The following is a 23140-nucleotide window of genomic DNA, read 5'->3' as shown; positions in this document are numbered from 1 at the left end:
TGATCCGATCAACGGAACAGCCTGCTCATGAAATTAACGTGCAAGTGGCTGAGCACTCCACAGACACGTGTACCCTTAACGTAGTTCTCGGGGAGATTCAGCGTGACACAGAGTGTGACAAGGCTGACCCTTTGAATTACAGGCACAACAGAAACAGGAAGAAAGAGTGAGAGAAAGTCGTTGTGAAAGAGTACAGCAGGGTTCGCCACCATCCCCTGCCGGGGGCCTCGTGGAGCTTTAGGTGTTTTCGCTCAATAAACACTCACAACGCCCGGTCTTGGAATCGAAACCGCGATCCTATGACCGCGAGTCCACTGCCCTAACCACTGGGCCATTGCGCCTGAAATAGAATAGAATATAATAATACGTAAAGGGAGATAATTAGACATTACTGTTTCAAATATTTCAGGCATGGAATATACGCATGCGCATTGAAACGTGATTCCTGATTAATGTTGACTTCCGGTTCAATGTCCTTTCAATGAATTTCTTTTAATCAGCTGATAATAATAAATCCATTTAGAATTCTTAAAATACGTTTCTCAATTGCCATATACCCACATATATAAACAACACGATCCTTTATGAGACATTTCCGTAAGTATTAATGAAAATATTCTGTTTTTAATTCTGGAGACTTTTGGCGCCAAAATGTTTCGTTTCTTTTCTAGGTTTTATGAATGAGAAATGTCCTTGATTTGTGCGGGATTTGGCTGCTATTTCTATTCATGGAAGAGAGATGTCCTTGATTTGTGCGGGATTTGGCTGTTATTTCTATTTATGAATGAGAAATGTCCTTGATTTGTGCGGGATTTGGCTGCTATTTCTATTTATGAATGAGAAATGTCCTTGATTCGTGCGGGATTTGGCTGCTATTTCTAGCTATGGAAGAGAGGTGTCTGCAATTTGTGTGGGTTTGGTGTCTTGTTTCTTTCTGTGGAAGCTTCCTTCTACACTGTCCATCGTTGCCAAGTTTGGAAATGGAAAATCTACGTTTTATTTTCGTTGTAACTCTATAAATGTAATTTATTGGATTAGTTGCGATGAATGTGGCGTAGAGTATGTAGGAGAAACTACTCAGGAATTACATCCGATGAAACACACACACACACACACTCTCTCTCTCTCTCTCTCTCTCTCACACACACACATAGAAGACACCTTCTCTCTCTCTCTTTCAGTCAAACACACACTACAAAAAGATTCGAGAAAAAGTACACAAATAAGATTTACGCTCTCTCGCTATCTCTCTCACACACATACACACACAGTGATACACTCTCTCTCAGTGAATCACTCACACTCATTCAAAAGAGATGCGAGGAAAAACAAATTAAAAAAATGTAAGATTTTCTCTCTCTCACACACACAGCAACACATATCTTCTCTCTCTCTCTCTCTTTCTTCCTCTCTCATACACACACACACACACATACTTTCTGTCTCACACCCCTCGTCAACACATCCACACGTCCCTGTCAATTTTCTCACTTTCACTTTATGCTGACATCAAATGTAATGTACATTTCCAGCCACAGAAATAAATAATATCTGCAATGTATTGTATGAGTTTGTGGGTGTTGTGGGATGTTTCTCTGAAAATGAGGCAATACACACACACACACACACACACACACACACACCTCTTCCAGTATAACGGAGACAATAAATTTCTGACCGTTACTTCGCAAACTGTTACGACCCTTGTCCACAAAAGCCTCTATAGAAGGTTTTTCTGTCCTTCTGATCCTAGATGCCCCATTGCTCCATAAATGACAAATCTAAAGAGTGTAGAACCTTCTGTGGAACATATTTCATATATTTTCCAAGAATACACGAAATCCGCTGAAAAACATTGATTTTACGTGAGATCAAACTAATGGTCAATCACACATACATACACATCTTTCGTCTTGAATATTATAGATATGATGGGCTTCTTTCAGTTTCTGTCTACCAAATCCATTCACAAAGCTTTGGTTGGCACGAGGCTATAGTAGAAGTCACATGCCCAAGGTGCCACACTATGGTACTGAAACCAGTATCGTGTGGTTGGGAAGCATGCTTCTTACCACACAGCCACGCCTGTGCCTCTGTGTATATATATACATGTAAATAGCCAGACAGGCAGGAACAGATCCATGTACGCAGCAAGTAAATACACACATGCACAGACTCGGTCATATGTGTAAATACATAGACATATACATATACACACATCTATATATGTAGATGCTTGTGTGTGTATGTACACTGTATGGATATGTGTGGATATGTAAGCTTCACACAAGATTCTGTGATGGAGATTTTAATAAATTAAAATATTCAGCTGTTAAATACTTATTCTTACAGTTTATCTCAACAGAAATGAATCTGTATTTTTGACATAGCCTCTGTATCTTACACTGTTGTTTCCATATAATTTCAGAACATCAGATGCCATTGATTTAACAGAAGAAACGGCCTCAGTATTTACCATTTTAATGAAGACTTAAAGAAAATATTATACAAAACAGAAGTAGGACATTGTTTCTGCAATTCTGTCGTAGAATTCCTGTGAAACATTTGCTCTGAAATAATACTATTAGCCAAGTTTGTGAACAACACTGACTGGAGTGTGAAGAAGAGGAGCTTCTGTGCTGATGAAACTTGGATAAATTTATGTAATTGCTGCTAGAAAAAGGCAACACTGGATTGAAATACAACAGCAGAAGTATTTGTAAGGAATTAAGTATAAGAATAAAACAAGAAAAAAATTTTAACTGGGATTTGAGAAGAAAATAATGGAAAAGAGAGAGAAGCTTAAAGAATTGATTTCCTCTGAACAAATGAAAGAGAAAAGAAAATTGTCTTGTGACTGTGACATCTGTAAAAAGGTCTTCTCTCTCAAATGTAACCTAAATTCCCACAAATGTATTCACACAGGAGAGAAAGCATATCATTGTGATATCTATGGTAAATCATTCTCTGAGAATAGAGCCTTGGCAAAACACAAGCGTATTCATACAGGAGAGAAGCCATATCACTGTGATATCTGTGGTAAATCATTCTTTCAAAGTAATGATTTAAAGAAACACAAACGTACTCACACAGGAGAGAAGCCACATCATTGTGATGTCTGTGGTAAATCATTCTCTGAAAGTAATAATTTAACAGCACACATACGTATTCATACAGGAGAGAAACCGTATCATTGCGATATTTGTGGTAAAGCATTCACTCAAAATAGTGCATTAACTACACACAAAATTATTCATACGGGAGAGAAGCCATTTCACTGTGATATTTGTGGTAACACATTCTCTCAAAATAGGGCCTTAACTACACACAAACGTAGTCACACAGGAGAGAAACTGTATCACTGTGATATCTGTGGTAAATCATTCTATCACAATAGTAACTTAACAAAACACATACGTATTCATACGGGAGAGAAGCCATATCACTGTGATATCTGTGGTAAATCATTCTCTGAAAATAGTGCCTTGGTAATACACAAACGTATTCATACAGGTAAGAAACCATATCATTGTGATATTTGTGGTAAATCATTCTCTAAAAGTGATGCCTTGAAGAAACATATGCGTGTTCATACAGGTGAGAAGCCATATAATTGTGGTGTTTGTGGTAAATCATTTTCTCAAAGTGATGCCTTAAAGAAACACAAACGTGTCCACACAGGAGAGAAGCCATATCACTGTGATGTTTGTGGTAAATCATTCTGTCGGAATAGTAACTTAACGAGACACAAAGATATTCATACGAGGAAGGTTAGTTTCTGTAGTTGAGACTTGTTTCTTTTCAATATTCACCTCCCACTCATGTATCTACTTTCCATGATGTAAGGACCCCTTATACCAAACCTCCTCCTCCTGATAACTCTACATATTATTCTTTATTGAATATCGCATCCTGTAATTACAGCATATTTTATTGTTTATTGTATTTTAAATGGTTCACTCATTATGTTACACAATAACTTACAATATTAATTTTTTAGACTCAGGAATATTGTAAAGGGAAATATTTATGTAAAGAATGACCCCAAGAACAAAACAGAAGAAATCACAAAGGAAGATCATGAGGCATAAGTGTAGTTTAGTGCCCCACACAAGACTGATGCCTTGATAGTTTCTGAATAATGTTTTTTTTTAAATTAAACTTTGCAGAGATAGGTTTTCAAGTGTCCAAATTATGATGATTTCCATAAAATAGAGAAACAACATTTGGGAGTAGATTTCTCACTATTCTTTGTCAACTCTGTTCCACTTTGATAAACTTATCCACTTCTTCAACATGTGAGGTTAAATTCAGTTCAGCCTAGATAACCTATAAAATATCTTTTGTTACTCTGACCTAGCTTAGCTAAGAAATTTTTATAAAAACGGAACAGTAAATAGAATGCTCTCTTTCTTTTACTTGACATCTGTAACAGAGGCAACATGTCTTGTCTCAGTAATGTCAGAGACATAAAGATGTCTCTGTACTTCGCATAGACCCAGAGTAATGTTCAAAGTTCCATGGTAGACTACTGCATCAGATGAACTACGTACACAAACACACACACACACACAAACATATTCATTCCTGACATATCATTTCCACAGATGTACCCTGTTTCTATTTCTAGCAACTCGTAGCAGTTGTCAACATTTTGCATGTAGTGAAGAATTATGTGTACCAACGACAAATGAAGTCCAATGAATAAATTATTTTTAATTATGAATCGATTCACTCATTTGTTTACTTCAAAGGCACTCACATTCCTTTGGCATCTGTTTACCAAGATACACATGGCCAAGCATATTGTGCTCTTCTGTCAATAAATTTAATTTGATTTGTTGTTTACCATATAATATGTGAAGGACAGTTTAGAATGATGTCTCAAAAAATACTGTTCATTAGGTGTTCTGGCATTGTGCAGGAAATAACAGTGAAGTGCTCTGAATTTCACTTGGTCTCCAGGTGGTCTCATGCGACGCTAGAAATACAAACCAAATGCTAAAATATGCCTTGTTTTTCATATAAAATGGAAGGACACTCAAAATACACACAAAATTACTGTTTGAAAGAGATCTTACACCATTTTAGAGACAACACCCAAGTGTTCTAAAATTTGTATTGATTTTTGTATAAAATTGAAGGACACTTTAAGAATGATTTGTGAAACACTGTGCTAAAGGTGGCCTCACTTCATGCTAGAAATAGCAGCAAAATTTGCATTCTTTTTCATAGAAAAGTGTAACACAACTGTCAAAATATTCTCCAATGAATCCATGCCATGCTAGAAATAACAGCCAGTTTGCAGGACGTCCTCATCGAGCTTTGTAGATCTTGCAGGATGAGGCGCGTCTTCTAGGCTGTAATTTCCGGTTGACACTGGCTTACGCTTATTGTCCAATCCCCATATACTGCATTAATATTCCTAGCACTTTCCTTTGCGTTGTTGCCTTTATCAAACTCACAATTCAAAATATGCTGAATATTCTCCTTTGTCACTTCCATTATAGCTTTGAAAAAATAACTGTTCAAGTCGAACTGCGCTCTTGATGGAACAAAATATACCTACACACATGTGTTTATATGTGTGTATGCATGCGTAGTAAGAGACACATATTATAGAAAGTGTGTGAGGTGGGGCGATATATTAATATGGGAGGGGTTGAGAAAGTATTTTCTAACTATACTCTTTTACTTGTTTCAATCATTTTGACTGCGGCCATGCTGGAGCACCGCCTTTAGTCGAGCAAATCGACCCCAGGACTTATTCTTTGGAAGCCTAGTACGTATTCTATCGGTCTCTTTTGCTGAACCGTTAAGTTACGGGGACGTAAACACACCGCCATCAGTTGTCAAGCGATGGTGGGGGGGGGGGGGGACAAACACACACACACACACACACACACACACACACACATATATATATATATATATATATATATATATATATATATATATATATATACACACATATATACGACGGTCTTCTTTCAGTTTCCGTCTACCAAATCTACTCACAAGGCTTTGGTCAGCCCGAGGCTATAGTAGAAGACACTTGCCCAAGGTGCCACGCAGTGGGACTGAACCCGGAACCATATGGTTGGTGAGCAAGCTACGTACCACACAGCCACTCCTGCGCCTATAAAACTTTAAGATTCTTGGCTGTTATTTTTCAGATTAACACCCACACGATCTTCACTAGGGTGTTAGGGTCAGGGTTAGGGTTAGTTTTAGGGTTACGGTTAGGGACGGAATTCCCCAACCCTAACCCTAAAACCCTAGTGAAGATCGTGCGGGTGTTAATCTGAAAAATTACTGTTATTTCTAGTATCACATAAGGACCACTAGTTGGGCAAGATTTCTTCAGACGCTTCGTAAAGTGTCCTTCAATCTTTCATGAAAACCAATGCAAAATATAGTGTGTTGAGCTGTTATTTCTAGCATATTGCCAGACCACTTGTTGGACAACACATTTTATAGACGCTTCGTGAAGTCTCCTATTTCTATATGAAATACATTACAAATTTGATGGTCGTTGCTTGCTGCTTCCCGAACGATACGAGACAATAAAGAGGTCTGTGTCTGTAGCAAAGGCCGAAATAATTATGCAAGGAAGATAATTATTGGGTTGGTGTGTAATTGTTGCGCCCTTTTTTCAACAACAATAATAACAATATTTAACAAAAGCATCTTTAAATGACGGTCTGATCGTCTGCCAAGCAAATGGGAAGCAGTAATTGAAGTGGATGGTGACTATTCTCCAGAATAATCATTTAAAGATGTTTTTGTACATGTTGTTGTTGTTTTTGTTGAATAAAATTTGTTGTAAAAAAGCCGCAATAATTATGTAACCGTAGGCGCAGGAGTGGCTGTGTGGTAACTAGCTTGCTTGCCAACCACATGGTTCTGGGTTCAGTCCCACTGCGTGGCACCTTGGGCAAGTGTCTTCTACTATAGCCCTCAGGCCGACCAAAGCCTTGTGAGTAGATTTGGTAGACGGAAACTGAAAGAAGCCCGTCGTATATATGTATATATATATGTGTGTTTATGTGTCTGTTTGTCCCCCCAGCATCGCTTGACAACCGATGCTGGTGCGTTCACGTCCCCGTAACTTAGCGGTTCGGCAAAAAGAGACCGATAGAATAAGTACTAGGCTTCTAAAGATTAAGTCCTGGGGCGGACTTGCTCGACTAAAGGCGGTGCTCCAGCATGGCCGCAGTCAAATGACTGAAACAAGTGAAAGAGAGTAACCAACCGAATAGGTTGCGTGAGGGAGAGAGGATGGGTGGGTGGGAGAAAGGAAGGAAGAGAGAAGAGGGGGGGGGGAAACGCGAGGTTATTCTGTCATAAAGAGTGAAAGAAAAGAAATGGGAAAGAGAATGAGAGAAAGAAAGAAAGAAAAGGAAGAAGAAAGACAGAAAGTAAGAATTAAAGGAAGATAGAAAGAAATAAGGAAATAAACAAAGAAATGAATAGAAATAGAGGAGCAGTATGAGTAGAGAGACAAAGAGAAGAAAGTCATAAAGGGAGGGAGGGGGAGAGAGACAGATTGAGAAATTGAGGTTGAGGGTGAGGTAAACGATAGAGTAAGGGGCTGAGAGAAAAGAGACAAAGTGGGAGATGTCGGTTGTGTGTTGTAGGAGGGAGGGAAAACGAGAGAGTATAAGGTAAGAGTATAAATGAGACGGAATGATATAGTAATATATATGAGTAGGGGAGAGAGAGAGAGAGAGAGAGAGTATGAGGTAAGAGGGAGGTTAAGAGAAGCGGAGTGACGTAGCAATACATGTCGAAAGGGAGAGAATGAGTTAAGAGAGAAAGGGGGAGCATACAGTAATATATAATGAGGCGAGAGAGCGGTGGGAGGAGAGAGAGAGAAAGAACGTATGTGAATTTTTGCGTGAGTGTACGTATGTATGTGGAGGCGCAATGGCCCAGTGGTTAGGCCAGCGGACTCGCGGTTTCGATTCCCAGACCGGGCGTTGTGAGTGTTCATTGAGCGAAAACACCTAAAAGCTCCACGAGGCCCCGGCAGGGGATGGTGGCGAACTCTGCTGTACTCTTCCACCACAACTTTCTCTCACTCTTACTTCCTGTTTCTGTTGTACCTGTAATTCAAAGGGTCAGCCTTGTCACACTGTGTCACGCTGAATATCCCCGAGAACTACGTTAAGGGCACACGTGTCTGTGGAGTGCTCAGCCACTTGCACGTTAATTTCACGAGCAGGCTGTTCCGTTGATCGGATCAACTGGAACCCTCGTCGTCGTAAGCGACGGAGTGCCAGTATATCTATGTATACGCTCATATGTTGGTGCGCATGCAAGTACGTAGGCATACTCCTGTTTATGAAAGACTAGTCTCCTGTCTTGTTCTCTCGTAAAGCTTTCCTGTCCTTCTTCAAAGAAAGTATATTCAGCACTTTCGACTATTTATAGTCTGGGAAAGTTGGGTTCAAGGTGGACGAACAATAAAAGGGTGCGTCTGAATGTGCGGCAGACGGTTTTCACATGTTTGACCATGTGTGCAGGTTATACTTCTTGGTTCGAAGTGAGAAAATATTGAATAAATAAAGGAATAAATTCAGAATGAACTAGAAAAGCAGTCGGAGAGCGCTGGCCTCTGCCAAGCAGCTCATTTCCACCCATATACACGCATACTGAAAACCGCCCAATTTCCCAAACCAACGCCGGCAAAAACATGACCTCCTTGGCGGGGGTAAAAAAAGAAAAAAAATTAACACAGCCATACTCTTTACTCTTTTACTTGTTTCAGTCTTTTGACTGCGGCCATGCTGGAGCACCGCCTTTAGCCGAGCAAATCGACCCCAGGACTTATTCTTTGGAAGCCTAGTACTTATTCTATCGGTCTCTTTATGCCGAACCGCTAAGTTTCGGGGACATAGACACACAAACATCGGTTGTCAAACGATGTTGGGGGGAGAAACACAGACACACAAACACACACACACATATATATATACGACGACCTTCTTTCAGTTTCCGTCTACCAAATCCACTCACAAGGCTTTGGTCGGCCCGAGGCTATAGTAGAAGACACTTGCCCAAGATGCCACGCAGTGGGAATGAACCCGGGACCATGTGGTTGGTACGCAAGCTATTTACCACACAGCCATATGATTTTAAAAAAAAAGAACCCTTTAAAAACAGGAATCATCTGAAGCAGTTATAATGCATCAATGACAACAGCAAGCTAGTTTCACCATACAACTAAACAGAAACAACAATTACCTAAAACTTGAGTGATACACACACAGCCACCACCACCACTACCACCATATCACAATCACCACAACAACTATCCTACCACTATTACCACCACCACAACCACCAGCATTGTCATTGCTTCCACTTCAACCACATACACCGCCATCAATGTTATCATGACGGTTACCTTGACAGTCACTTTCACCACCACAACCACCACCATCACCTCAGCATCACACATCACACCGCTCCTGTCGCCATTATAACACCACCAATACTATTTTATCCTCCTCCCATTCTTATCTCGACCGTTGTCATCGTCAACCCTGTCTCTGCTTTCACCACAATCACTGTCAAAACTACGACCACCACAATCAGTTTCTTTACACAGTTCAAAATCCATTATCCGATGCTCAAGGGACCGAGATTGGTGCAGATTTCTAATTTCAGAGTGCTTTATCAAAAAAAAAAAAAAAATTGCATCTACAAAACGGAACAGTTTGAGGACAGAAACCAGGTCTAAACACAATAGCTTATAGACATACCCTGAATGTAGTTCTATATAAATCTTTAATAACTTTTGTATACTTCAGACCATCAGAAATGTTAAGATATCAGCCTCTACCCACGTTGTCATGCTTTGATTAAAAGATTACAGCATGGATTAGATTACTTCGATAAATTTCGGCCGAAGTTGACTCAGGCCATGTCTAATTTAATAGCACCACCTGGAAGAGATACACAGTCAGCTCTGGGGAACCGTAGCCCATTCCAACAGAGGGTTATTGTTTTCAGAGACATATCTGGTATTTGATGGGGGTGTAGTAACGCCGTGCGCATGCGTGGAATTAAACAAGCAAGCTTTCCCGCTTAATTCATTCTCTTTCTCGGTCGGCCAGCCATGAGCATGGACGTGTCAAGCAGTGTCTCCAACATTCCAACTCTGGAGACAGTCTCTTTACGTGTTTAGCTGTCACTCTCCATCTTTCGGACTTACACTCGACAGCTCGCTTACATCTACATACCAACGTCCCAACAACTATGCTCACACACACAGAAGCTGTAACAACAAGAGCTAAAGATGTATATATTTACCACCTGAATAAATGTTGTTTAAGTTGATAGTCTGGAGTTCAGCGTTCCGTTATATATTCTTAATTTTATATAGGAAAGTCAGGTATACATCTAATGATGTATAACCAACTTTCCTATAGCGGTAATCATCTAGGGATGATCGTTTGAATGCCGTGAAGTCTCTTTCCTCCTTTATGTGTGTCTGGCACGATGTTGAAGAGAGCAGGGCCAACTGAGGTGAAATAGTTCTGTCATAGTGTTGTGATACGACACGAACATTTCTGTAGTGGACGGATGGCATGGGAGCCAAGCCTCAAACGAATTTTAAAGACGGGCAATGTTGATGGAATATTTTCCACATCATACAGATGATATAGAGCTCACAGCGGCGGTGGAGAGAGCAAAGCCCGAGCTTTTTGAGTCGATCCCAATAGTCAAGGCTTGTCATCCTCCAAAGACCTCCGCCAAGCAGCTCATTTTAAGATAGATACGCGAGTAAAATTACTAATAGACAAACGAAAATAAACTTTGGAAACAGCAACAACACTATAGGTTATGTGGAAATGATGAACGTGTTTTCAAGGGAGATAATCAAAGACTGTAACATTGTAATACTTCATGTAAAGTAAATATAACAAATGAAAAATCCTTCAAGAATCCATAAAAATTCCCGGATCACGACCAAAATTTCATCATCTGTTCCTTGTGTCATTACGAACTTTTCGTGCAAGTTTCATCAAGTACTGTTCACAACTTTTTGAGTTATTTTTCACACAGACGGACAAACCAACGCCGATGAAAACATGACCTTGTAGGAAATTGGTTATACACCATTAGGTGTACACCCAATTTCCTATATTAAATTAGAATGAACGGAACGCAGAACTCCAAACTATCAACTCAACAATATTTATTTAAGGTGGAAAATAGACAGCTTTACTCTTGTTTGTTGTGCTTGTCTTCTGTGTGTGAGAACATGGTTGTTGGGACGTCGGTATGTTGATGTGAGCTGTCTGGCGTGAGTTCGAAAGATGGAGAGAAGACAACTAGACACGTCCATGCTCAATCGCCGGCCAGCAAGAAAGAGACAGAATAAAGCGGGAAAGCTTGGATGTTGAATTCCACGCATGCGAGAGACTACGCATGAGCACAGCGTTACTACAGGGCTCCCTTGCCATTGCGGAACGCACGATAATATAAAATTCTGTTGGAACGCCTGAGGCAGGATGGCCACTGAAAACCACCCACAAGATGTAGCACAAACACACACAAAGAAAAATGAAAGAAATGAAATGTACACTCGTGTGATACATGCATGCAATGTACAAATGAAAGAAAAACATGCAATATGGGCATTTTGGTTGTTTACGTTTTATTCGATTTAGTCCTGAGGTACACAGACGCACATACATAACTATAAACATAGATGCATACATAAATGTCGACCCCAGCACTTGTCTGTTTAAGCCTAGTACTTATTCTGTCGATTTGTTTTGCCGAACCGCTAAGTCATATAGTGATGGGTGGGGTGGGGTGGGGTGGACATAAAGGCACACTGACACAGGCTTCTTCCAATTTCTGTCTATCGAATTCACTGAAATGATTTTGGTCAGCCCAAGGCTATAGTAGAAGACACTTGCCCAAGATGCTGCGATGGGGAACTGAACCCGGAACCATGTGGTTGAGAAGCAAGCTCCTTATCACACTGCTATGCCTGTACTTACACACACACACACACACACAACACACAAGCACACACACACATATATATTGTACGTACGTAGCTTAGTGGCTAGAGTGTTCGGCTCACGATCATAAGGTCAAGAGTTCCATTCCCGGTGATACATTGTGACTTTGTGCAAAACACTTTATTTGAAGATGCTCCAATTGGCTCAGCAAAAATGTCACCTTATGTGTAACGCTGAATATATATATATATATATATATATATATATATATATATATATATATATATATATATATTCAGCGTTACACATAATGTGTAGGCGCGGGAGTGGCTGTGTTGTAAGTAGCTTGCTTACCAACCACATGGTTCCGGGTTCAGCCTCGGGCCGACCAAAGCTTTGTGAGTGGAAAAACTGAAATAAGCCCGTCGTATATATGTATATATATATATATATATATATATATATATATATGTATGAGTGTTTGTGTGTCTGTGTTTGCCCCCCCCCCCCCCAACATCACTTGACAACTGATGCTGGTGTGTTTACGTCCCCCGTAACTTGATTTTCTCGACTAAAGACGGTGCTCCAGCATGGCCGCAGTCAAATGACTGAAACAAGTAAAAGAGAAAAGAGAAAGAGAAATATATATATAAAACATTCGAGCGAGGTCGTTGCCAGTGCCGCTGGACTGGCACCTGTGCAGGTGACACGTAAAAACACCATTTTGAGCGTGGCCGTTGCCAGTACCACCTGACTGGTCCCCGTGCTGGTGGCACATAAAAGCACCCACTACACTCTCAGAGTGGTTGGTGTTAGGAAGGGCATCCAACTGTAGAAACTCTGCCAGATCAGACTGGAGCCTGGTGCAGCCATTTGGCTCGCCAGTCCTCAGTCAAACCGTCCAACCCATGCCAGCATGGAAAGCGGACGTTAAACGATGCTGATTCTGCTGATGATGATGTAGCTGAAATTTACAGAAAAGTAAAAGACGAAGACAGGTGTGTAAACAACAAACAGGTGTATTTGTTTAGCTCTCGGAAAGGTGAGAAAGTCTTTTATGTTTCGAGCCTACGCTCTTCGACAGAAAGGAACGCAAGGAAATAAACAGGGAAAGAATAAAAAATTTAAAAAAAAGACTGTTGGAGCTAGCGGTCAATCATGGGTACATGCATATATGGGTACAAGATGTCACCAACAGTAAACAACTACGAAAACAAATGAATTCAATACGCAAACGAGAGAAACAAATGGAAAACAGGACAAGTAACACAAAGAACGACCCTTCATCAATTGTCGGCTGTCTGTCTACTCCCCATTTCGAGCATCTTTATGTTATTTTTCCTGTTTTACGTCTGTTTCTCTCGTTGTTTGCGTTTTGAACTCATTTGTTTTCGTATTTCATGTTGTTTACTGTTGGTGACATCCTGTACCATATATGTATATATATATATGTGCATATATATATATATCTATATATATGTGCATATATATATATATATATATATATATATATATATATATGTGCATATATATATATATATATATATATATATATATATATATATATATATATATATATATATATATATATGTGTGTGTGTGCATATATATATATATCCCTCTCGTTCTTCCTCTGTTACTACTACGTACCTCTTTTTCCCCCCTCGTATTTCCTCTCTTTCTCTTTTCCCCTGTTGCTCACCAATTCTTCTACTTCCTCCCTTTGTTTCTCCCTCTACCGGCATGGTCACATGCTTCCGGTCAATAATCCTTTCCTTCCTTGGCTTCCGCCAAGCAACGCACGCACCACTTTGTCCCTCTCGGGTCCGTGCCTCATCGCGTTCATACACACATAATTTTTCTCGTCTGGCCGTAAAGCCTTTTCTGTTTGTTTTCCTGTCTTGTTTTTTGTCCGCCACTACATTCCTCCATGGCTAGATTTAATTTGCATATACAAATTTAATCTGCGATCCATGGGAAGAGCCGTTTTAACGATGCGTCCTGCCCGAAGCTAGTCGAAACGCTGGTGTTAAAACGTGGGTAGCTGATGAAGTAGAATGTTCTCGTCTACGTTTGTTTGCAATGTCCTGTACCCAGATATGCACCTATACATACAGGTGGATGTCGGTATGCACATACCTGTACGTATATATGCATATACTCATTTACTATTTGTTTATATATATATATATATATATATATATATATATATATATATGTATATATATATTATTTACATTATTATTTGACTGAACGCCACGTATCCATTTCTAAGTATGGTGGTAGTGGTGGTGGTGGTGGTGGTGGTGGTAGTGGTGGTGGTGGTGGTGGTGGTGGTAATACGGCGAGCTGGCGGAAACGTAAGCACGCCGGGCGAAATGATTAGTGGTATTTCGTCTTTCTTTACGTTCTGAGTTCAAACTCTGCCGAGGTCGACTTTACCTTTCATCCTTTCGGGGTCGATAAATTAAGTACCAGTTGCGTACTGGAGTCGATCTAATCGACTGGCCCCATCCCCTAAAATTTCGGGCCTTGGTGTCTAGAGTAGAAAAGAATATTGACGATGACGTAGGCATTGAGATGAAGAATGAATGTTGCCGGGAATGGAAGATACGGGAAAGATATATTCACACGGTGTGTGGGAATGCTGGACAACATCGACATACATACATGCTGCAACAAACACACACACACCCATTAATCAAACATATACACACAGCAATATACACACCCGCCAACAGAGACACTAGAACAAAGATAACACACACAGACATTTAAACAAAGATATACACAAATATATCAAAGTAACACCCACATATTTATAAACTTCCGTATGCTTCATTATACATAACCCATCGAAGAGTCGCATAATTCTTTCTGCTGTTTTAACGAACAGAACTCGCAAGATTTTAGAAGGACTTCAGGCTGAAATTGAACCCTAAATATTATTTGAGGTAAATATTATTGTATTAACACACTTACATCGTTAAACACTCATTACGACCATTTCAAACATATATATACTTTTATATTGAACTTTATTTTAATTTCATACAATATTTTATAGACTAGAAACTGCTAAAACCTCTTGCAACAAAACATTTCATTTATTTCGCTTTGAGATTTGGTTTGCAAGATTCTTTATATGAGTTCGTGTGTTGAAGCATATTCTGTTGTGTTTGGAGTGAGTCGTTCTCTTTTAATGCCTTATAATTTCCCCGGTGAGTCTGTCAAATTATAAGGCACTAAAAGAGAATGACTCTCCCCAGACACAACAGAATGTTCCTCTAATTATCCAACATTTTAGTCAGTTTATCATGGATTTCCAATTCACAAGTGAGATTTAGAATTTGTAAATCAGTTTTATAGCCGTTAAATTCATTGGTTGTTTTTTTTTTTCTAAATTTCATTTTTGTAATATGTTTGTCAGGGCGAGAAAGCCCCTGCCTATAACCCTTGTTTTTTTTTTTTTTAACCTGGGTCTTTGAGAGTAGGGAGTGGGAGGAAGGCAGCCCCAAAACACGAGACCCAACATGAATGCATAAACAGAAAAATTCTCTGCTAAAAGGAGTCGAAGATCATGTGATCCTGTTAAAATAGGTGATAGCATAATCGACTTACCTCGTCCCCTGAAATTACTGGCCTTGTGCCAACATTTGAAACAAATATTTAACCCTGAATTTAAATGTAATAGTTCTGGTAATTAAAGAAGAATTGTTTGAATATGAAATAGTTTTGTGATAGCATATATCTTTTTATCACCATTTTGTTGGCACTCCGTCGCTTATGATATCGAGGATTCCAGTTGATCCGATCAACGGAACAGCCTGCTCGTGAAATTAACATGCAAGTGACTGAGTACTCCACAGACACGTGTACCCTTAACGTAGTTCTCGGGGATATTCAGCGTGACACAGAGTGGGACAAAGCTGACCCTTTGAATTACCTGTACAACAGAAACAGGAAGTAAGAGTGAGAGAAAGTTGTGGTGGAAGAGTACAGCAGGGTTCACCACCATCCCCTGCCGGAGCCTCGTGGAGCTTCAGGTGTTTTCGCTCAATAAACACTCACAACGCCCAGTCTGGGAATCGAAACCACGATCCTATGACCGCGAGTCCACTGCCCTAACCACTGGGCCACTGCGCCTCCACAATAATGAAATAGTCATAAAGATATTTGCAAAACTGTATTAAGTAGCCACTTGTTGACAGTGTCTATGGAAAGAGTAGCAAAGCAGATGCGGTAAGATCAAAGATCAATACAGGAAGTTTTATTGTACAAACCCTATTGTCTATTGATTCTTTTATTAGTTTTCCTAAATGAACTTCTTTTTATAGAATCAATTTGTGTCTCCACCCAGTTGGGCTATGATCCACAGATTTATAGCTCAAGATGTAGTATCACCACCTAGCTGATTAATAGACTGTACCTTCCAATGTTGTGGGTTTAATTGTAACCAGTCAGACTGTAAGCTAACCTAGAGACACAACACAATGACTGTTGTTAGGTTTATTAGTGTCAAGAAGAACGTTCAGCTATAAATAATACTTGAGATAAACTGAAGTTTCTAATATTTATGTTGTGCAAGATTTTAGAACCATCATTTTGAGTATATTGTTGTTTACCTCGTTTTATAAGTTTTATTAAACCTGTTTTACTTTCTTACTTTTGACATCTTTTACTTAAAAGACATGGAGGTTAGTGAGATCATGAAAAGAATTTTTTCTGGTGACATTGAAGGAGTCAAAATCTTCATAAAAGAGCATCCAGAAAAAGTAAGTTGCTCTGTTTATTGCCTTCGCTAATTTCACAGTTTATTTTTCTAAACCCAATATTAAACGTTCCTAAGTCACCACATATATTTGTCCATAATATTTCATTTCTTTCATTGTAAGGTAAATACCACCTTGACTGATATCCAAAATACAGTGGAGAAGTCTAACCACTGGATTTGGTTAAAAAGGGATGATGAGCAATGGCTAGAGAAATATTGAGCTTTATTTAATAACCAGTTGATCTAGCAAGCGGGGCCTCATATCAGTGAGGGGTCCAGTGCGCATTCATGCCGTCAAGAGGTAGGCCCCGAAACAGCGCACATTCTCTCCTGATGACCCCATACACTTGCTGGCTTCTGGTATGCAGAGTTCTCAACTGGTAGCACTTGCATGTGAGAGTTGTTTGCAAGACATCAGTTTATTTTTCTAAACACAATATTAAACGTTCCTAAGTCACCACATATATTTGTCCATAATATTTCATTTCTTTCTTTACCTCTTTCTTCTAATCCTCATCATTGTCACTTTTTATGAATATTCAACCAAAACCTTGATGCATGCCAGAATTGATAGACTGTGAGTGAGAGAGAAACCCACCCTCACACACTGCAATGGGGTATTCTGGCAGGAAAAATTCAGTCCAAGAGATGAGAGACAGATGGAGTCAGTAGATGGATGGTGACTTTTTAAGGAAGTCCTTTTGCCACAAACAATTGAAGGTTTTACTGATGTCAAGGGCCACACCAATTCTTTTGCAGAATTTATCAAACATACGAAAGCACTGGTGTGTCACATAGGAATCAAACCCCAACTTGATCTGGCTTTATAAAACTGTACGGGTGACCATTGAATAGAGAAAGATACCCAAAGGGACAAAAATGATGATTGTTTGTAGCTTTTACTTCATAATTGAAATATTGGAAGTTAGAATGACACGATGATAGTCAGTAGATGGGATATTGTCTGCAGGAACCTAGAGCAGGGCTTCTCAAAGAGGTCAGTACTACTAATGTTTAGGGGCTGTGGGAAAATTTTATAAGAATTTATGTATATATGAAACTCAAAGTATGCGTACCTGAGTTTGGTTGAAGCCATGTATTAAAGGTTGGATCAGTAACAAAAGCGAAGTAGTGATTCATTAAATATTTACTTATTGTGTGTGTGTGTGAGGTGGGTGGGGGGGTAAGTAGTCACCCATTTCAAGACTAGGACCCAGAGCTAAATTAATCTGAGCCGGTATTAATTAAAACAACATTAAATATGTCCACAATATTTTTATAAATTCTTTCTGTCCATTTTCCTCGCATTTTCCTTGTGTTAAACGGAATAATAACTTAAGTGGTTTGTAGACGTTTGACGTCTATTTCTAGCGTACAGGCGCTGTCCCTCCAGTGCCCTTTATTATAATTGTAATTCTTATAATTATACTTTAAATATAAATTAACCAATATGGTCTTGTTGGCACGCTGGCCACTGATAAATCACTAATTAATGACTTTATCCTAATTATGTGTCTATATATATATATATATATATATATTTATATAGAGACAGAGAGAGAGAGAGGGAGAGAGTGATAGGGGTCTCTCAATCACCTGGGAGGTCAATAACTTTGAATAACGACTCATTTGAAACCATGAAGTCTCCTACAATCTATGCCAACGTGGGATGTGGAAGTAAAATGATGATATATATATATATATATATATAAAAATATATAAATAAACAAATGGAGTTAAACGCAGGTGTTATTCAAATTCTTTTACTTGTGTGATTTTTTGCTTCCCTGGTAACTATTTATCTATTTTTTCCGTGTTAATTGTTAACAAGGGGAAAATCCACACACATCTATCTATCTATCTATATGTTAGTATGTGTGTGCATATGTATGTGAGTGTGTGTTGTTCATGTCTCTTGTCCGTCTTTCTTTCTTTTTCTTCTCCCTCTTTTTTCCATTTATGCATCTTCCTTATTTTTTGTCTGTCTGTCTGTCTATCTGTCTCCTTTAATTTATTTCAAATGTCGTTACTATCTTCTCTTCAGATTAACCAAACTGATTCAGACGGTAAAACTTGCCCCATGACGGCCTGTAAATGGGGCTATGCAGATTTAATAAACTTATTGATAGATTCTGGAGCTGATTTGGACATGCGAGACAACATATATCGTCGTACAGCTTTACATTATGCTGTGTCTGGGTAAGTTCAGAATTAACTAAAATCTCCAGATCTGTTTTTGTTTTTAAATTTCTTCCAATTCCAGACAGCTTAAATATTCAAAGATGCCATAGTTGTGGCAGTGTGACCTGATGACAACATAGCAGTAGTTAACAACATGGTTTCTCTCTTTCTTTTTCTTCTCCATGTATTCACTTCGCTATTGGATTATAAACATCTGTTAGGAGATTTGCTGTCAAAACAGATTAGTTTTGTTTTAGAAATAATCTTTGAGAGCCAATAGTTCTTCAGATTGATCCAGTGTGGTGCAGTGTCCTCTGTTAATATTGATTATAGAGAGGTGAATCAATTTTTCCGCTAAAAATATTATTTCAGCTCTAAAATGAGAAAATTTTGTAACTTATTATGCTGGCAACAATCTGTAAACTTCCTCCCAGAGATTATATCTCACTTCCATCTACAATATACTCAGCACTTTCTTAGATGGACTCTGACATGAACTGTGCCTCATCATGTCATCTCTGGAAACTAAAGCATTTTTTTAAAGTTCTTATTTTTATAGCTTCCTCAGTCACAAATTTTTGTTGTGTTTCACACATACACACACTTGATTTCACAGTCAGACGCCCAGACACACACACACACGCGCACACGCCCAGACACACACACACACGCACAGACGCACACACACAAACACGCATGCACACAAACACACGCACACTCACACATACACGCACGCACACACACATACAAACACACGCACAAACATGCACGCACGCACACACACACGCAAACATACACACACACGCACACAAACACACGCACACACACACACATAAACCTTTTCTCACCAACAGAGTTAATATCTCTCTGAACTTTCTTCATCTTGTTTCTTATTCTAGCAACTCTGACAATTTCTTTTGTGATTTTTCTTTCCAATTTGCTATGAGTCTTTCTTCTTCATTTGTTCACTCTTGTTGTATGAATATTCTTTGATGACAGTATTTTCTCATAGTTTATCTCTTTGAAATTTTTCTCTTGTGATGTAGTGACGAATTTGGCCACCAAAACAATTGTAAAGAATGAAATCTTGAATAAATATTTCTTTCCCTTATTCCATAATATTGATTTGTATTCTATGGTTGTTGGCACTCCGTCGCTTACGACGACGAGGGTTCCAGTCGATCCGATCAACAGAACAGCCTGCTCGTGAGATTAACGTGCAAGTGGCTGAGTACTCTACAGACATGTGTACCCTTAACGTAGTTCTCGGGGGATATTCAGCGTGACACAGTGTGACAAGGCTGACCCTTTGAATTACAGGCACAACAGAAACAGGAAGTAAGAGTGAGAGGAAGTTGTGGTGGAAGAGTACAGCAGGGCTCGCCACCATCCCCTGCCGGAGCCTCGTGGGGCTTTTACGTGTTTTCACTCAATAAACACTCACAACGCCCGGTCTGGGAATCGAAACCGCGATCCTATGACCGCGAGTCCGCTGCCCTAACCACTGGACCATTGCGCCTCCACTGTATTCTATGGATATTGCAACCAATGAACATAAAAGTTGGAACTACTTTCAAAGCTGGGATTGCACAACCGCATTGAAGCTTTTTCCAATGAAAGTCACGTGTGATAAAGAAAAGCAAACATTTTTGAGGATTGCTGTGTAAGGGAGACAATCAATTTCTGACTGTAACTTACGGTGTAAGGGAGACAATCAATTTCTGACTGTTCGCAAAGTACAGACTTTTTGGCTTTAGAAGCCCCATTTCTCCATTTCACCCCGCAAAAGAAAAATCTAAATGGTGTAGTGCCATTTGCCGAACACAAGTAATGTATTTGCCAAGTGTGTACGAAATCGGATGGAAAATATTGGCTTTACGCGAGATCAAGTATTGGGGGAGGGTGTATGTATGTATGTATGTCTGTGTATTTATGTATGTAGAGAGAGAGAGAGAGATGCATACTCACACCGAATGTATATATATGTATGTATGTATATATATATATATATATATATATATATATATATATATACACACATGTATTTTAAAAGGCTTAATTTTTGTGTCGGGAACAATTATATATCTAAAGAAAATATAATAAGTCCATGTCTCTCACGTTTCTATCTTTTACTTTTAGGTGTCAACTTGAAGCTGTGACCATCTTAAAATCTCAGGGAAGCGATGTGAACGTGAAGGACAGATATGGTGACACTCCTCTTCATTCGGCTGCGTGGAGGGGGAAGGAATGCAAAGATGTGGTGGCAACGTTATTACAGACAAAAGGAGAGAGCGTGCTTGAGGTTAGTGACTATATATTTATGTGTGTATACGCACGTGTGTATTCATATATGTATGTATGTATGTATATATATATATATATATATATATATATATATATATATATATATATATATATACTTTATTTAAAAGCAGTAGAAATATAACAAAAAACCGTTACTCTGAGTTTCACGTTCCCGTTCAAAACTGTCCGATGAACGGGAACGTGAAACTCCGAGTAACAGTCTTTTGTTATATTTCTGCTGCTTTTAAATAAAGCATATTACTCTACCTCTGGTATTTGAGTACTCCTTTTTTCCCACCTTGTTGCACATTTCATGTGCTTACTCCGGTATATATATATATATATATATATATATATATATATATATATATATATATATATATATATATATATATATGAATACACACGTACACACACACACACACACACACACACACACACATATATATATATATATAAAATGTGTGCATGTATATATAATGTAAATTGTGATGCGTGAATGTTTGTGCCTCAATCAATTTGTTTGTTTGTTTATTTTATTCATATTAAATTCCGAAATAATCCTAATCTACTTTGAAAGGATTTTCTGGAAATTTTCATAAAAATTTATCCATTAAAAAAAAAAAAATTATGAGGAAACAAAGTCGACTTTTGCGAATTTTTACTAAACACCTCTCCCAACCTTTGGGACACACTTAGATAGGTATGTATATACAATGTATGTATATCGTGAGGTGCGGACAAAAGCCTCCTAGGACCAAAGCCCCCTAGGACCAAAGCCCCCTAGGACCAAATCCTGCTGGGCAAAAGCCCGTCAGACAATTTTTTTTCTTTTTACCTTTGACTTGTTTCAGCCATTACGCTGTGGCCATGCTGGGGCACCGCTTTGAAGAATTTTTAGTTGAACATATCGACCCCGAAATATTATTTTTTAAATGATTTTTAACCAGCGCCAATTAGTTCAAAAAGGTTTTTCTACATGCTATAAATAACAGCCAAATCACTTGAAATTCTTTTATAGCCACTCGGTTATACTTTTCGGGTATTCTTCGGTTTTTTTTTTAAATATTTTCTAAAACTTTTTTTTCTCGTTTCAATCATTGGACTGTGACCATGCTGGGGCACCACCTTGAGGAATTGTTGCCCAATGTATCTACCCTAGAATCTTTTTTAAGTGATTTTCAACCAGCACATGAAATTAAGCCAAGAAGGTCTCTCTACGTGCTAGAAATAACAGCCAAATCTTAAATTTTTTAAATGTAATTTCACGTAAACTAAAATGGAAATCACGGTTGGCTTTTGTCCGGGGACCTTTTGTCCTATAGGGACATATATATATATATATATATATATATATATATATATATATATATATATATACGATAGGCTTCTTTCAGTTTTCATGTACTTACTGCACAGCCACACCTGTGCCTATGTGCATAAATATGATATAAAGCACCTTTAATTACTCCACACACCAATCAATCCACCTCTTTAATTCATTTAATTCTTTCTCTTCTCTTTTCCTCAGTTTTTTTTTTCTTTTGATGTTCCTGCCCCACGACCCCTCCATGCACCATCTACAATGCTTTTATTCTTTTTTCTCTTTCAGGTGAATCAACGAGATGACTTTGGTCGCACACCTCTACACAATGCGTGTCTCTGTAGTCAAACAGACACAGTTCGCCTCTTATTGAATCACAGTGGCATGGATGTCAACGTGGTTGACGATCATGCTAACACACCTCTACATTTCGCAGTTCATTTGTAAGTCCCCATTGGATCGGGATTATCCAAATTTGTTTCTTTCGTGTTTCCAATGATGTTTGTTTCTTCTTCATTGAGTCATTCATGACATAATCCCACCATGGGGGTCATTGTTTTTCTTCTCTCT

At 38.8% G+C, this 23140-nt stretch overlaps 1 protein-coding gene across 1 annotated transcript in view; it reads left to right on the top strand.

The window, feature by feature from the left end:
- Positions 1-400: 400 nt before the first annotated feature.
- LOC149130288 (uncharacterized) overlaps positions 401-23140 on the top strand; it is a 31140-nt gene continuing 8400 nt past the window's right edge. The window contains exons 1-6 of the mRNA XM_089345707.1: positions 401-597; positions 2429-3513; positions 16677-16762; positions 18806-18960; positions 21082-21244; positions 22859-23013. Coding sequence (XP_089201833.1) covers positions 2784-3513; positions 16677-16762; positions 18806-18960; positions 21082-21244; positions 22859-23013 — 1289 coding nt within the window. The 5' untranslated portion in view covers positions 401-597; positions 2429-2783. The remainder of the gene's footprint in view (positions 598-2428; positions 3514-16676; positions 16763-18805; positions 18961-21081; positions 21245-22858; positions 23014-23140) is intronic.

This window comes from Octopus bimaculoides, chromosome 29, assembly GCF_046866305.1.
Source record: "Octopus bimaculoides isolate indiv1 chromosome 29, ASM4686630v1, whole genome shotgun sequence".
Lineage (NCBI taxonomy): Eukaryota > Metazoa > Mollusca > Cephalopoda > Octopoda > Octopodidae > Octopus > Octopus bimaculoides.
The sequence above is the reverse complement of the archived record's forward strand: the minus strand, read 5'-3'. Positions and strand labels throughout refer to the sequence as shown.